Source organism: Dromaius novaehollandiae, chromosome 3 (genome assembly GCF_036370855.1).
Source record: "Dromaius novaehollandiae isolate bDroNov1 chromosome 3, bDroNov1.hap1, whole genome shotgun sequence".
Classification (NCBI taxonomy): Eukaryota; Metazoa; Chordata; class Aves; order Casuariiformes; family Dromaiidae; genus Dromaius; species Dromaius novaehollandiae.
The window spans coordinates 75644287-75661957 of record NC_088100.1 but is presented as its reverse complement, the minus strand read 5'-3'; the positions used below and the strand labels follow the sequence as shown (position 1 = coordinate 75661957).

At 36.2% G+C, this 17671-nt stretch overlaps 1 protein-coding gene across 6 annotated transcripts in view; it reads right to left on the bottom strand.

The window, feature by feature from the left end:
• MAP3K4 (mitogen-activated protein kinase kinase kinase 4) overlaps positions 1–17671 on the bottom strand; it is an 82054-nt gene that overhangs the window by 58128 nt on the left and 6255 nt on the right. For all 6 annotated transcript variants that reach the window (XM_026109817.2, XM_026109819.2, XM_026109822.2 and 3 more), the window contains exon 2: positions 3666–3856. In XM_026109817.2, the coding sequence (XP_025965602.2) occupies positions 3666–3856 (191 nt within the window). The remainder of the gene's footprint in view (positions 1–3665; positions 3857–17671) is intronic.

Below are 17671 nucleotides of genomic sequence, written 5' to 3'. Positions count from 1 at the left end.
TCCTCCTCAAAGGCAGCACCAGATTAATTCTGCTTCTATTTCAAGCAGCACTCTGTCCACTAAGGGTCTCCCAGCCCAAACCACAACCTCTTAAAAGTCTTTCTTGGCTCCATCCAGAAAGAATACTCTCTGAATCGCTTCTTGTAAAGACTCTCAAAATAACAATTAAATAAATATGCATATTAGGTGTGAGATCATTTATATGAAATAGATTATATTTTATTCAATCTTGTATTATTCTATGACATCTGGCCACTAAGTTAAAGCATGGGATTTTGTGAAAAACTTGAGATCCAGAAATCATTACACAGCAAAAAAGATATGAACATTTTTTAGAACTGGCCATGATCCCACAAGCTGTATAAGTACACTGTAGTTTTAGGGAAGCACAAGCTGTCCAGTAAAAGTACTAAGGATGACTGATGCAGACTGAAAGATCATCTACTAGTATTTTTCAAAAATTTTCAGTAGGCACCCTCATGTATTTTGCCAGAGATGATACTTTTCTCTATGCTCTGAGGGACATGTAGAAAATGATCACAGGCGGGGACAATGAGGAATTTTAAGGAACCTAAACTGTGATTTCTATACTTGTTAGGCATTTCTGAATGGCTTTTTCAGGACAGTAATAAAGACCTCCAACAAAAGATATTTACACTTGGTAGGATCTGAGTGGCGTTTACCACTTTCCTTTGTGTGAGTTCAGATGAGCCTGTTCAAATCTCCTGCTTCTCTGTGGTTTTGGCTATCATGATTCAAAGCTTAGAATTCTCATTTAAGGACAAGAAAGAGGGAAAAGAGAAGCATTACATCTCATAGGAAGGGACGGAGCTGTGAAACACTATCTTATCTTTATGTTAGCTTAGGAGGGTAGTACCAAAAAGCAAGTATCTTTCATCTGATATGCCATTTTGAGCTGCAGCTCTCGGGGATTTAATGAGCCAGAGAGTTCCCTAGATCCAACATCCATATGAAAAAAATCAGGTCTTACGATACACAGGAGAATCTTAAAGAGGGAATTAGTTGGCAAGGAATCCAGCAATCAAACCAAAAAAGCTTACAGAAATCTCTGCCCATGGTAAATAATAAACCTGTGATCAAAAAGCAAAAAATAAAAAATATCTAAGCTTCCTGTTTTGACTGAGCAAGGACTTGCAGCTTGGGATCAACTATGAAAAAACTTCCCTTTGTAGCTTACCTTATTTCTCTAGTCTTCAGCTCCCTCAATGTTGTTTAATTTGCTAAGAAAGCAGAAAATAAGTGGAAAAAAGTAACTTTATGGGCGTAAGAAAGTGGCAGAGAGAGGATGCACTTCAAGTATGAAGTTCTAAAACTTTCATACACTTATTCAAAAAAAGTGACTCCCATGGGTCTTGCACTACAGGAGAAAAATTCAGAAACCAGCTTCAGATTACATTGTGTTAGTTTGTTTTTTGATTATTAATGCCAATCATAAGAAACTTAGTGTGATAGAAATTAAAAAAAAAAAAAAGGACAAGCAAGCAAGTTTGATGACCAAAATTCTTTCAGCTCTCTAAATAAAAGAAAAATACCAAATTCAGTTTGTGTTATATGCAAACATTCAAAAAGTTATTTCAAGTTTACTTTTCAAACAGATTAGTTAAATCATATTAACCCCTGAATTGATTCTCTTACTGAAGTAAAACCAGTTCAAAATGAATATCTGCATACACACATAAGGCCAATTAACAAGTCCATTTAAAAAAAGGGTTTTTTTGGTTAATACAGAATAAAACAAAGTTAAACAAAATGAACTGTATTTTTTCCAGAGAAGATATTTAACACTATACAACACTAGCCAACCTATGCCCAACTACAAAACATCATGCTTTTTTCCCCCAGAAATGAAGTAACTAGACTGATAAGAGATTAGGTTCTGGAACAGGAATGACTGTCTGTACAGTTAAACAGCCAAAAATAAAAATACATCCATATATTTAAGATGCACTCACAGCAACTAAAACCAGATTTTTATCATTCCAGAAGCATTAACCATTTCCCTCATAAGTATAAAGACCTTGCTCCAAGAACTTAAAAATCTATAAGTAGTGTAAAAGACATCATCTTTCTCATAAATGTATCATCCTTAACACGTGCTCAGCACCAGAGACCAATGAAATGCTATGAATTATAGCTCTTTGTAATACCACTCTATTTGCTCAGTTTAGAAACCTTTTTTCCAACCACAGCGTTAAAAAGAAAATCACAGAAAGGAAGAAAAGTCATTTAATAACTACCATATACAGAATTAAACAAGGCTAATGTTCCATTAGAAGAGCTTAACTTTGCCAAAAGGCACAATTAAAAGCCAGTAAAAAAGAGTTTAATGATTCCAGTGACTACATAGCTAACTGGCAAGTATAACGACATTTCTTTTCAATTTAGTCTACGGAGAAGGTATTTGGGGGAATGCTGTTGAAACAGTAACTTTATTCAGAAGTTGCCTGAAATGGAAGAGAAGCAAGAGTTTTAGAAGATATTTGTATGAGTCTTTCATTTATTATGAACACGCACTAGACAACTCTATTTACTGAAGAATAGACTGTATTCCTTATTTATGTTAAACTATTTACTTTCTTCTCCCCTATGCTCTACCTCAAAAATGTATTCCTTTTAATTAAATGCATGCTGTTATAGTATTTCATATATTATATGAAGCAATTATAAAAATTACTTTCAAAATATCAATTAGTAACAGTCATGCTGCCATAACAGCTTTGGCAACCAACCTTGTCTGATATAATTTTTAACAAAGTATATTTTGTATAAAAACACTGAATAAACAGTTTGTTAAAAAATGGCTTTTGCAGATTTTGTATCCATCATAAATTCAGTAGAACAAGTAAAACTGCAAGTTTTTCTGGGAGGGCTGCTTTAAAAAATGTAGTTAAGGTGTGTTTTTTTAAATTATTCTGTCAACAAGCAATTAACATATTCTGCATCTCAGCAAAGTTAAAGTAGTGCTTAAAATTCATATTTCCACCTGAAAATGTTAAATATAATTACCCAGTAACTTTAAGAAACAACACATATAAAGTTTTTTTTTTTTTTAGGTTATGGCTTTATTAAACTAAAAGTAAACCACATAGAATATTTTTTTATTGTTAACAGTAAACATCCCTTTTCAACTGTTTCACTAAAAATAACATGCAGTGGTAACTATAATGTAACTGTTTCTGTGACACTAGAGAGGAAAAAAAAATCACTGCAAACTGAATTTTTCTATAAAGCAGATTGTGAAATGCTTCAGAAAACAAAACTGGAGCAGACAGGATTACTACTAGAGACCACAAAATCCACAGAAATATTTGATTGGAGGGTACACCTTTTGAGGTCATGTAATCCCAACCTGCTCAAAGCAGGGCTTAGTTCAAAGCTAGTTTAGCCTGCTCAGGGCCTTATCCAGTTCTGTTTTGGAAATTTCCAAGCATGGAGACTCAATATCCTCCCTGGCAATCTGTCACTGTTTCATCACTCTCACATAGCCAGTTGGAATTTCCCTTGTTGCATCCTGTGACCATTGTCTCCTGTCCTTTCACTGTGCACAGCAGAGTCTGGCTCCACCTTCTGTGCATCTCCTTTCTGTAAGGCAGAACTACTACTGTGATGTTATGGTCTTTTAAGCCACAAACAAGCACATCTACCTTTCAAAGTGGAACGGCTGGCAGGTCTCCCAACATTATTTTTCTGATGCTTTGTTGACATGCGCTTCATCTGTCGGGGCGTACTAGGAGGAGAAGTTCCATAGAAAGTGTCGGCACATGCTTCATCTGATAATTCCTCAGGTTCAGATTCAGAGACCTTGCAAGTAGCATCTTCTGATTTGCAATCTGTCCTGAAGAGAACAAAATTAAACCATGATGTTAAAAATACAGATTTTTTTTTTTACTTGCAATAGCCACTTAGAAAGCTAATTGATAGGCTGCAATCACAATAAGCTTTCTGTATTTTCCTGCCACACCCACATATATTATCCCAAGCTTTTAATCACACACAGACAGGCAACTTTCCAACAAAGCAAAGCATAAACAACATACAACAAAGAGGACATATAGCCAGAGTGTCATTAGGAAAGCAGCATAAACAACAGCTTACATTTAACATATTTGTTTGTGAAAAAACTTGTGACAAATCTGAAACAAGAGACACATGAAACAAACCAAGGCCCAAAAATACAAATATAATGCAATTTAATCAGTGGCAGAGACAACACTAGAACTCTTCCTTTCAATCCTCCACCCCCTAACTTGCACATGTTATGCAGGCAACTTCTAACTTTACTGGAAAGGCACTCCGCCCTTTCCAAAATTTATAACAAGTACAGCAGAGCTGAATGTATTTTTCCACTGATTTTAATATTAAGTAGGTTTAGTCTCAGAACTTTTTTTTTATAGTAAGAAAATAATAGGGTCTCCTTTTTAATTAGCCCCAGCTACTTCGACCCTTGGGAAAAATGTAGATCAATACTTACAAAGAATCTGGAGGTTATGCATACACAAAACTGAAGCGTATATGTTCTTCAAAGCAGAAGTCCTCTTTTTAATAGCACTGATCTTGCAAAAAATTAATACAGGTGGTTGGCTTAATCACTGGGAGCTGTATCATTGATTTCAGCAGACAGCATATCTTTTTGCAGAATAAGTGCCCATGTCTGCACAGAGTCCAGGACAAAGGTTTTCCAATCCCAAATGAAACCTTTCTTTGCTATTACACCTACTAGTATTGGCAAGGACTGTAGAGCAACATTACATGTAGCATTACAGGACATACTCTATTTTTTAAATGCTATCTTTGTACTCTTCCAAAATTCCAAATTATTTTGATTCAAATTGTTCAAAGATAAAACTATAGAGTAAGACTTTTCTTTTTTTTCCTTCCAGTGAGGAACAGGCCTGAAGGAAAAAAAAATTGCACATTATCACATAGTTAAAGCTATCAATGGTACAATTCCATAGCAGAACAAGACAATCCAAGTCCAGACTTGCTGTGACTTTGAGCTCCCCTTCATCTCAACTACAAATTCCTAGCCTTTCTTTGAGTCAGTTCTGGCACTTACACAATTGCCAAAGCCAATGTCGGGAGCTGATCCATCTGTAAACTAACACAGCAAAAAAATGCCATTAGTTTTCACATGGAAACTCTGAGCAAGCTCAAAGCACAACTTCCAGGGCCAGCTCAAGGGAATGGACAAGGCAGAGGAAGAGGGTCCTAAATCTGGATCAGTGCACATTGCTGAGGAACTAATATCCCCTGGAAAACAAAAACAAAACTTTTTCTTGTTGTATGTCATTTTTGTTGTATAACTACTATTGTTCTGTATCACTGTCTGGCTGTTTTGCCAATTTTTTTCTCTGACTATAAAAGTAGCAATGTTTTCTATTTCTGTAGCAATAAATACAAAGGATTCCATATTACAGTTAGCGCTGCATTACAGTCCTGCCATAGCCATTAAGAGTTCATGTGTACGTTCTATACAAACAAAATGAGAGTGATTTATTTCAGCATCACGGAAAATATTGCTGAAATAAAACAAAGTTAACTTCTAAATTTAACACTAATTGTATAGCTAGAAAACAGAAAATTAAATATTTTCACTTAATAAGCAGATGCAATATTAGCTTCAACACAAAGCAAAATAAAGACAAAGATGAGGGAGTTGTTTGTGAAAAAAATAAGGCAATGATTTCACAGCAGTATTCAAACAACTTAATTTTAACTGAGCTTCAGTTCTGACCTATGGTCATGTCTAATTTCCTTAACTTAGCTTACTTTTTTTTTTTTTAACGTTAAAAAGCTACATAAGCTATACTTCAGAATATGATTACTTGTAGAAACAAGAAGATTTATATCATCAAGGCTACTACAGAAAAAAATTCAGTGTTAGTGTCTCTTAAATTATTACTGTTTTTTAAATTTCAAGCTGTATTTATCTAGAAAAAGCAAACAAAAATATTAGACAAGGCATACAACTGCATCCTCAACCAGCCATTTCCTCTCCTGCCTGAACCTTGTCAATGACACTTGAACCTGCTGACCAGCTGCAATCAACTGATAGAAAAAGGTAAGATCTCAGACATATAACATTCTTACAATTTTTAAAAAAAATACAGTAGCACAACAGAGTGACACCATTGAGGAGAGACAGGCAGAAATCATCTATTGCATACACAGCTTGTCAACATCTAATTACCCATGCATGCAGCTCTGGACTGACTGTTTTGCATGCTCTTACTTGGCATTAATTTTACAGAGCAGCAATACTCAAATGTTTTGGATGAAGCCTTCCCTCCTCCTTTTCCTATAACAGACTGGACTGAGAGTTGACTATCAAACTTAGACACAGAACTGGTCAAGCAAATATGCCATGCTCGATCTGTATGTCTACACATCTTCTGATACATGAACCTTGCATAAACCAGGAACTCTTCAATCAAGCTATATTCTCACACAGCCTATACTCTTCCTTCAGGCTTTATTAATAGAAATCAAGATGACTTAGGCTCCTAAATCACTAATTGTTTTCAAAGTCCTAGTCCACAAAACATAAATATAGGTTTTGGACCCTACATTCAAGTCCCTATTTTGAACATTCTGTCCTGTGCATAAGAGGTCTACAGTTACTCTATAAATATACTAAAAATCTGAATAGTTCTTCAGTGTTAACAGTGAAATGTTGTTCTGAAATTACAAAGAAAATTGTTCCCTGGGAGTTGATGAAGGTTCACATTAAATTGGAATTAGATTTAAAATACCAATTTGACACAAAACACATTTTTTCTCCGCTGCTAATACCAGCTTTTATTGGTGAACTTTCAAAGTGAAAGTTCTCAAAATCCAACACAAATCTTCTGGGCACCTACTTCAGAACTGCATGCTCAAACTCTCCCCCCAGAGCAAGGTCACAGGCTTCTGCTTGGGCCTTCCACATTCAGAGTTTATGTCCCAACCACTCGACTAGTAATAATAAAAATCTAGGAAAGGATAGTCCACCTTCTAAACTGCCTGAACCTAAAGGCAGCCCTGACTTGGGAGCCCTACAGCTGCCTTGGCATAGCACTACATCCAAGTGAATTAGTGCTGTTAGTCCAGTGAAAACACAGAAGAACAAATCCAATCATATATTAAAAAAAAATCTGAATGATCAGAAAAATCAAATTTCCCCCTAGCCCAAATCAGAAATAGCAAGACCTTGACTATGAGGTTTCTATCTTAGTTACCCACCAATCAAGTTATTACTTATTCAAGCCATAATTTCTCTCTAGATGTGAAGAGTTTTTAAACATGAATCTTTCTTCCATTCTGATACAGAAAATTAAAGTGCTAGAAATATCAAAATATTCAGTGTGATGGAAAAAGTATTTTGTGCAATCTAATTACAACTCAATTCTAGCTTCTAATGCTGCAATATGAGAAATACATATTTATTTTCAAATATGAACAACCCCAAATAAGTTACAGGCTTACTCTGAGTAAGTTTGCATAGAAAATGTATATATTTCAAGTATCTGGATGAGTATTTAAAATCATTTCTGCTAGAGTAGTTGATTCAAATTGTCTGTTTTAATTCAAATTAAAGACAGACAACAACAGGTATTCAAAAGGTAAGTTCTCTTTAAAAAAGGAGCTTCATGATGCAGCTTTTAGATTTAAACATAGTATCTCAAAGTAGCATTCAGATTTATGCAACTAGTCTTAACAAAAAAATATTAAAAATTGGCTTTAAATCTGTTAGCATTGTACCCAGACAATGATTCTATTATAACAAATCTGTTGCATCTGGACTACATAATATCTTAGAATTAATTTATAAACAAATGGTTCAACTAAAAGACAAAATCCACATAATACTATACGTTCTGCTTTATATAATTACTAACTAATGGCAAAATTTAAAACAGTGATTTGGGTACCACATATGAAGTTTACCTGCAGTAATGCAACAATAATTAAGTATCTCACTGGACACTCCTAAACCAAACTACATTAACCATAATTTTCAGCAGATTCCCTATAGTCATACTTCCATGAGAAATGGAAGTGGTTGATCATTACAAAATGACAACTGAAAATAATACTTTAAGAATTCTTTATTAATTTCTAACATTAATATGGGTGATACCAAACAAATACATTTGAATAATAAAACTATTATTTAAAAACAGGATATTTTATTATGCTGTCTTCTATCTACCAGTGTGATAAACACACAAACACACACCCACTCTATATTTCCCTGGCAAGGAAGAAAAAGAAAAAAAACAAAAAACAAACAAAAACCCCACAACCCACACAAACAGCTAGCTAATAACCCTGAAAACAGGTTTTCAGCTTTACTTCAGCTATGAACAAACACAAGTTATGAAGAACAGTATGAAAAATGGTGCTATAAGAAAATTTTAAAAGATATCATTCACCTAGAGTTATAACATGATAAAAACCCCTTTGGCTTAACTCTTGGAGTACTTGGTGTAATTCACCAAGTATTAAATAATGTATTTATTTTTGATTTTCATATGAACTTCCAATCAGATATAGTGGAAATACGTAAGAGAACACTTTAAAGAAGGCTGTTTTACATATGTAAGCAGAGACAAAAAGCTTAGTTTTACTACTCTTTCCCTGGCCAGCAAGGGAAAGATGAAATCTTCCTCTCACAAGAGGAGGTCAGTTGTAAAACATCCACAACTGGGCATACATGCAGTCTCATATTAGGACTTGCTTTAAAAATAAAACATGACAAATACAGTAAATCAACAACCGTGGCAGATACTCTTTCATTCCTCTTGGGGAATACTTGTTCTGTCCGACTGAAAAAGATTACTTCAGTACAGGGGCAGCCAAGCACAATACCATCAACAGCTAGATCTCCTGTAAGTGATCAATGACATACACCAACAGCATTACCCTCAGCGAACAGCTACAGAACATTTTATGCTGCTCAGTGACACACAAGTTGATCACATTCATACATAGCAACAAGCAATGTTAGACAGTCTGAACTGACTCATTGCTCCGCCAGCACTATATCATTTGAATTCTTTATAATAATAGTATTAAAAAGGCAGTGCAATCTAATGAAATCTTTTGGACAACTGAGGCTTCAGGGCAACATGGATGGAATCATGACGGGTTTTTATCCTCTCTCACTACCCCCTGCTATCACTATCCACCCAGCTGATCTTGATCTTACCAGGGTAAATGCAGAGAAGGGGGAAAAGATGAAGGAGGAGAAGACAACTCCAGGGCCAAGTCAAATCCGTAATTGATTTAATTCCACAGACAGGCTGCAGTTCGAAGTGACACCAGAACCTCTGTCTTCTCTCAGGGTATGGGACCATTACTGCAGCACAGCCCTCTCTCATCACCAGCATTACCCACTGGTGGTGTATATGCAATTATTTTGCTTTAACATACATCTGGGAGAAGGATAAGCACCGCTCTAGCTCAGAGGGGTAAAAAATGCAGTCTGCCTCCATCCCTTCACATGTGTCATTCTTGGAGCAGGCCTGTGACACCATCTTGACTCTGGGGAGAGCCATGCAGGCAAAGAAACATTTGACCTAGATCACACAGAGCAAGGCTGACATCAGTACCTGATAACATCAATCACAAATTACATCTTACTTCCTACCTTTTTTGAGCCAGACAAGGAATGTTGCTCATGCTCTGATGGACTGACTGTGAATGATTGGAGTAAAAAAGCATGCTAGCCAGCCAGACAACTAGCAGTGTGATTACCAAAATCAGATACTGTACTGTTACTTTGTCTTGAGCTGTAAGCAGAAATAAATACCTTTAACATCCAGAATAGTCTTGTTCTCTAAATGAAATACTGCAAAGCCCTGGATACATTTAGTGTGTGAAATTTCTTTTCTCACATTACAGCGTCGAGATGAAAGCAGGCAAGTTCATTAACTATTGCAGATAAGCTTTAGAGGTTACCTAAGAAAAACAACTCAGGTGGTACCTTAGCACCACCTGTAGTCTAAGGCAAGTCCTACAGTGAACTTGGCCAAAACAACCACCACATAGTATCACCACTATTTTTAGCTTAACTTCCTAGCCTTGTGAAATCTGCTGTTTGTGTGTCTCTTCTAATAGTCTAATTTAATTAGCCACTATCAGCCAAATATAACAAAGAGGTAGTTTTTGAATGTAATTTGTTCCTACAAATTTAGGTGGATGAATAAGTGGAAAAGGATCTTGCAGATGCTGAACTGGGAAAATGGAACACAAGCTTCCACCCACTTGGACACCAGAAAAAAATTATTTCAAAGAACTCTTGCAAACTGCCCTACTGCAGGAAAAACTTCAGGCAGAGCACTCCCCTCTGATCTTGCCAAAGACAAATCAACCACAAGTGACTAAACCACATGAAACAAGAAGTCATTAGTTCCAATGCTTATGGAACTGTTTTTTCAGTGATCTCACTGGCCAGGCGAGGCAGAGGGTGGAGTAGCAATGCTCTTGTGGGACTGGCAGAGCAGATCCTGAGGCACTCGCATTAGGTCTCAGTTCCAAGACAGCTTAAAACTAAGGCAAGTTACCTTGTTATAATAGACCAGAGAAAACACTGTTTTCCTTTCATTTTTGAATAAGTAACCTCTTCTAAGAGTATAACAATAATATTTCTTCACCAAGCTGACTGCTTGGTGCCACCTTCAAAGACTATAAGCTGGTTCCTTTTTCAACAGTCACTGCGTTCCTTGCTTCTTGGTATGGCTGATGAGAGGGCATGGAGTCACTGTACTATTGAAAACACCCTCCAATCTCATACCTTAAGTACACACACAGCGGAATCCAGTCTGACACACTTAAAATTCAGATTTTTTTTTTCTTTCTGGATAACTTAGTAAGCTGTTCTTTAATTTGTTATCACAAAACATACAGCACTAAAAGACACATTACAAAAGAGCAGTCATGCTCTACAGAACCACTATGTTGGCAGCTGACAAGATGTGCTAACTTGATTTGGCTGCCCTGTTTGGAAGGAGGGCGGCACAGGCTGCAAATCAAATTTAAAAATTCCAAATGCTCAGTTTAAGGTTTGTGTGCATGGAGATTATGTAAATAAAGGTTGTTTCTCAAGTCAGAGCTCAAATCAATAGCAATGAGCACAAAGACTCAGCTTCACCAATGAAAGCTTTCTTATGCAACAGTGCAGTACATACATTGGGTCTGAACTAAAGCAACTACATCAGCTTAGTAACACTGGTATAAATTTTTAATCACACAGACAAAACCAAATACCTTTCAGACATATATGGTCATCAGCAGCAATCCTCTCATATTAAAAGCATAGTTATCATTCTGACAGATTACCGACACAGTGCAGAAAAGTAAGTAGCACACTTAACATTACAAACACTAACCAAAGAGTAAGGAAATCTACAAAACCCATAAAACGGGTTTAGCAAACCTAAGTCAAATGATAATAGTATTGGTTATCACACAGAATTGTTGGTCTCTAAATATAGTTACAACCAGAAGAGTTTGGGAAACACTAATCAAAGTTAGTTTGTCATCTGGTAGCAGAAGCTGCAGGTTCTGCACCACAGCAACTGAAAACTGTCCTAATTTTAATTAGGTGTACACCCCAAAAACCAGAAGTTCCAAGGATGAAAATGTAAGTTACAATTTGTCAAATATACCAAGGAAAGTTTAAAATCTGACGCTTATGAGGAAGATGAGAAGTGCATAGTTTTCACATCAGTCCATTTACAGGCTTCTCCAAGCCTCAGTTTTAATGAGCAATCCTCCTCAGTTTTTCCCTGGAATACAGAAGAGACTGTAGTCAGGACACATAAATCAGGAATACTGGGAAAGTTGCAGGAGCAGTTTGAGGGGGGAAGGAAAAAAGAAAAAAACGCTCAGCTTTGAAATGCAATGAAAACAAAAAACTCCGTAAGAATCTCTCCAACTAGTAACTACTGTATATTACAACACGCTATATTTCAGCCAGAATCAGAAAGACAGAATAGGAAATTTCTTCAGCTTGTGCCTGTAGCTGATGATGAATCATTTCTTTTAACTGTTACTAAGTCAAAGAGTTGGCATAAAAATCTGTGATTCCAGCACAACCATAAAAACTGAAGTAAATCTTCCAGATTTTCAAAAGTCTGCAACAAAAAACAGGAGAGGGGGAGAACTAAGATATGAAATTTCAAATGGCAGGTTAGGGAGGAAAAAAAAAAATGTGGGAGCTGTTGCTAATGATTCAGTAGCTAGGGAACCACCAGTCATACAGCACCTCATTTCCACTGCTTTACAGACAGATACCCAGATTCCCCATAACCTCTACATTTTAAAAACAAAAGTTGAGCTCAGAGGAGATGCCACTCAATTCAGAGATTTAAAAAAAAAAAAAAAAAAAAAAAAAAAGAGCCACGAGCCTTTGGAAAAAGTCATTTATCATTAAAAGTAAATTACCAAATGAAACACTAACAAGGAGTAAAATAGGGAAGTGTTAAAATTAAGTGGGCTAAAGTCATGCTGAACAGGATTTTTAACTACTATAAACTTTTTACACTTCACTGAAGCATTATGAAAACTTTCAAAGTTTGTAACAACTGATAATAAGAGGTCAGGCTGGAAACTGATGGCTATGTGGTGATTACACTTTTGTAATTCTCCCTTTACACCAGCTACCCTTGATCCTCATAAACAGGAGTCTGAATATGTCAGGCACCTACAGATACTAGTTCAGGTTCCTGACAGTCACTGTTTATCAAACCATACACAGCTTAAAAGCATGTTGAGAATCACAGCAGTAGAGGTCAACTGATTAGACTACAGGCACACAGCAATAAATTTGAGGTAGGCAATTAGCCAGAATAATCACCCACGACAGCAGTTATCAAGCCATGCATTCCACAAACTGCAGCTGTAAACAGCTTCCTCAAGTTTCAAAGATATTATATCATTCACACATCAGTAGGGCTCCTTCTCAACACTTGCTATGGCATGCTGCCATCTCCATACAGAAAATTGCAAGATCTGTACAAGGTCCACTGCTGAATTATCAAGCGCTTGTTCTTGACACTAAATGCCTTAGTCTTAAAGGCAAAGTGCCTATTTTTCAAATATATGCTCTTTATCTAGATTTAACCTGATAATTAAAATATGGAGGAAGAAAAAGCTTCATTAGTTTTCAGTAATGCACATTTTCAACTAGCTAAGGTAATGGAAAACATGATCACTACACATTGCCAACCATACTTATTAAAAAAAAAAAAAAACTTAATTAGCTATCCCTAAATATAGTTGTAAAAATAAAGATAACCAATATTCCAACAAGAACAGAACTGCAAATCTTCATCCTGCTGCTGCTAGTAATACAAAAGCAAACATGATTTTTTAAGTAACCACCTCTGCATTTGTAAAAACTGAAAAACAAAACAGTATCAAGTTAGAGCTGCTAAATACAATACACATCACAGCTCTGTAATCAGCCACTAAGTTCTCTGGGGCAGTAGCAGTTTTCATTTTATCTGCATCCTCTGCAAGGGGATGTAACAGTACTTCATCCTGGACAAACAGCACAAACAAGGAACTTCATTAATCAACCAGCAGCACTTTTGGAAACTAAGACTGAGGATTAGACATCCTGACCAGGAAAACAAGTTAAGATGAAATCAGCTAAAGTCCTGCTAAAATATAGGATTGTTATCTGGTGTAGCTTAGATGTAACATGAAAGCATCACACACTTCTATTTCTTAATCATCTTTTAAAATTCTCAGTTCTGGAGGAAATTTTGCCTAATATTTTTTTCTTAAAAATCTTCCACATCTGTGAATATTAAAAGAAAATGCTTGCATCTATTGCACACAAAACAGACACTAGAAACTGGTATAAAGGAAGAAATAGAACAGTAATAAAAAATCTTGACAGGAAGACTAAGCACAACTCCAAGAAAGCCTTCAGTAAAACAAGAAAGAAATCTTCATTTAATACTGGAAGATTACAGAGTGGTAGGAATTTGCTCAGAATTAGTTCAAATAAAACTATTTTTTGCTAAACAGATCCTGTGTGAATCTGGTAAAGTCTACATTGGGGGAGTGGGGGGAGAACCAAACCCCAGTAGCCTGGTTAGTAAGATATGAAAATCCTGTGACTAGCATGAACATTTAAGTGGAGTACCTGTCGTATAATTCTATTGTGACAATACATTTTAGAGACAGTAAAAACAATTGTTCATATTAAAGCCTAATATTGACTAACAGCAACAAAGATACTTGATTTTGGATTCACGTTTGGATCTTGCATGTCTGAATTCAGGATTTCTGGGCAATTCACGTTAAATCTTGGTCACTAATAACTTGTGATAGCTGCCAACTTACTTCTATACACTTGGCAACATATTTGCTAAAATTTAACAGCATCATGGAATTCATCTCAGAACCGAGCTCATGCTTGGCACTTTAGTTTTTATCCTTAAGACAACTTGGGTAAGCTACAGGAGACTAGAGGGTTTTTTTGTTTGTTTGTTTTTTGGAACAAGAATCACTAAAGTAAACAGCAAATACGGTCTTCCTTAAAGCTCTTCTAGTGTAAGAAAATTTAAGAACAGAAAAGTCTTCAAAGTAAGGATGTTGGAAGTGATCAGACTTGTATGAAGTACTGTGCCTCTATTAAGGCCTGGATTATCATCTTCCAACAAAAAAATTTTACTGCTTTTAGAAATCATCACTCCTTGGCAAATAAATACCCATGTTTTTGAGTAAGGAACTCAAAAGTATATCTGCTACCTGCCGCCTTCCCAAATGCTAAAGAGAACAAGAGCATACAACACAGAAACGTGTGGCACATCCCACCATGAACAAGAAGCACCGAAAGCAAAATCGAGTTGGAGGGGAAAACAGTAACAAGACCTTTGATGTTTCAAGTTTCTAGCTCACAAAGATCTTGTAATCATTAATTTACTCCAAAAAAGGGGCACCTGGATAACTAAACTCAACAATAAAGCCTGGCAGAAAAAACAACTTACAGAAATCTCATAGTGCAAAAGGAGAGCTTTAGAGTATCATCTCTTCTGGCATGAACAGAGTGTGTGCGTGCGTGTAAACAGAAAAAAACAGGGAGGAAGCAGGAGGAAAAAACATTGCTCTCTAAAGCACTGTCTGCCCTAGTAGCAATCTTGCTTTTTACTCACCAGCTGAAAGAAGAATCAACACCTTTCACTTCACAGGACCCATTTTTCGAGCATCTTTCTCCAATTCAATTTCTAACTCCATAAGATCACCTTTGGATCCCCACTATTCTCCCTTTCTAGAGAGGCTAGCTAACCCCATCCAGGTAAATGCAATTATTTTCCATCTCTTCTGAAAGATAAGAGATATTTTAAGGGATTCACATTCAAGCTTTTATTGATTTCCCTAACCATAAAGGTGGATGTTACACAAGGCACACCAACATTGAGGCTAGAATGAATGGGATAAATACCCTTGAAACTTATCTTAAAAGAGAGATGACAAGCTGTTTTGGCTGATCAGCATGTTGAAAACAATTTTCCATGACTTCTACAACCATGTCTAATAGTTTACGTTTGAATTGTTTAAGTTCCACATACGTAAGTTTAATTTACAGCACACGTTGTGGCATTTTTACATATTTCTTATGCAAATCTCAGCCTTGCTAATTGCTATGAATACCAATTAGACTTCTGCACAGAAATTAGTATTACACAATCAACTGAGATTATATCACTTTATATAGCTCACACACCCATTATAACTAGTGGAAAAATAGAGTTTAGTAACAAAAACTAAAGTTTACATTTTTTAAATATTAATTACTCCTAAAAATATGAGTATTTTTAGATCATTATTTCTAGGTTATACTTAAAGATTAATGATTTTTAAAGCTATTCCTTTGATAAGTGACCAAAGTTACTAAAAATATGTGCTAATACGATGTGAGCATCGATAAATTTTCCTTTGACAAATGCAATTTTTCAGTGTTCCAGGCATGACTTTAATGAAAAAGTATGCTACTTGCTTCATTCTACTAGCAGAGACACAAGTGCATGCACAACCCATTCAGTCTGGCGACATGCAATCTTGACAGCTATAATTTATATAGTTCCAGCGCAGTATGTGAAGACAGGACTCAAGGCATACACTTCGCAAACCTGAGCCTGTGATAAACTTCCACAAAATCCAAACGCATATTTTTTGGTTAAATTTTCAAATTTACTAGTCAGAAAAAAGTTCAGTTTCCAAAGGCATGGACAAGATCGGGTTAAATGAAAGCATGTAGCACAAAACCAGATGCAAGAGAGTAAGAAAGAAATCATTCTAGCAGTGAAGGAACTAATGAAAGTTAGTGCCCAAATGATGCATTATAATCAACTGAATAAGAGTAACACTGGAAAATTAAACTTCATAAAATCTTTCTCCTGTGTGGATTTCCTGAGTAGCCCAAATGTGGGAGAAGTTTCAGTAAGAACCCTGACAGAAGGGCAGATATTGTAGTGCAAGCATCAAGCACTATTCAAGCTCATCTCTATCAGGCTCGCACTATTCCTGAAAAAAATTGTTGGAACTCAGTGTGTTTAAGACTGCTAACTGTCTCTCACACACCTTAATTTTGCTTAAATATTCAAAATTAATATCTCCCTCTTGGGGAGAGACCAAGGGGAAGAATAGGCAGCCTGCTGTTCAAACACATTGAGTGCAAATGTAAAGCCAAACCCTCACCTATGCTCTTCTTGCTGCAACTGAAACATTTTAGATTACAGTCCCTGTCTGGTTTCCACTGACATTTTGCCAGGGGTCACCAGGCCCCGAGATCCACTGGAGAAACTGGAAGTATTGACCCTGGTTCTGTACTGATTTCGCCAAACAATCCAGGTTAGATGGAACATCGGTCATTTCAGAATTTGATCGGGCAACCAAATACACTTGATGCTATGCTAGCAAATTTCTGAGGGCAGAAACCTCTGGTTGAGTGGGAGGAAGAGACGGAAGTAAGGAGTAGTGTAATGACTTGTAATCTGTGTCAGTTGGAGAACTAATGTAACTTTCTACTTTCAGCAATACTAAACGTAAAATATTAGGTAGGAGGGTGCTCAAGGAAATAGCTGTATCACTACTAAGACCTGATTGAATTATGGTAATTCCAACATCTCATTTATAAATTAACTTATGAACAAGGGCTCCTCAACACAGTAATAATAACAGAAGCTAAAATGTCATTGGTAATTATTCAGAATGTAACACTGGCACAGCTACAACAATGCAAACACCTAAATCCGCAATGAAGCCTTGACCTACATCCTGCCATCTGTTTGCAAACTAAAGGTTTAGGCCAAGCTAAAAATTAAGCACCAAGGACAGTAAAACCCAGCTCAGCCTAAGAAGCACAAAGCAAGTACATCTGCTACAAGACCAACATTGGTTTATAACAAGATTTCACTGTAACAGAAAAATACACATTAAATCTTCTGCTTCTCAGTACCTGCAAACTGCCACAGTTAACTTTGTGAACTACTAATACTTTGACACTTTTCCCAAACTTCTATATTCTTGGGAAGAAACTCCCAAGTGCTTGATTATTGCTACTTATGATAGAAAGGCATATAGTCACAAAAAAAATGTAGCAAAGTCCACTGAAGCTGCAGAGAGGTGCTGAAACATCTTTTGACTGATA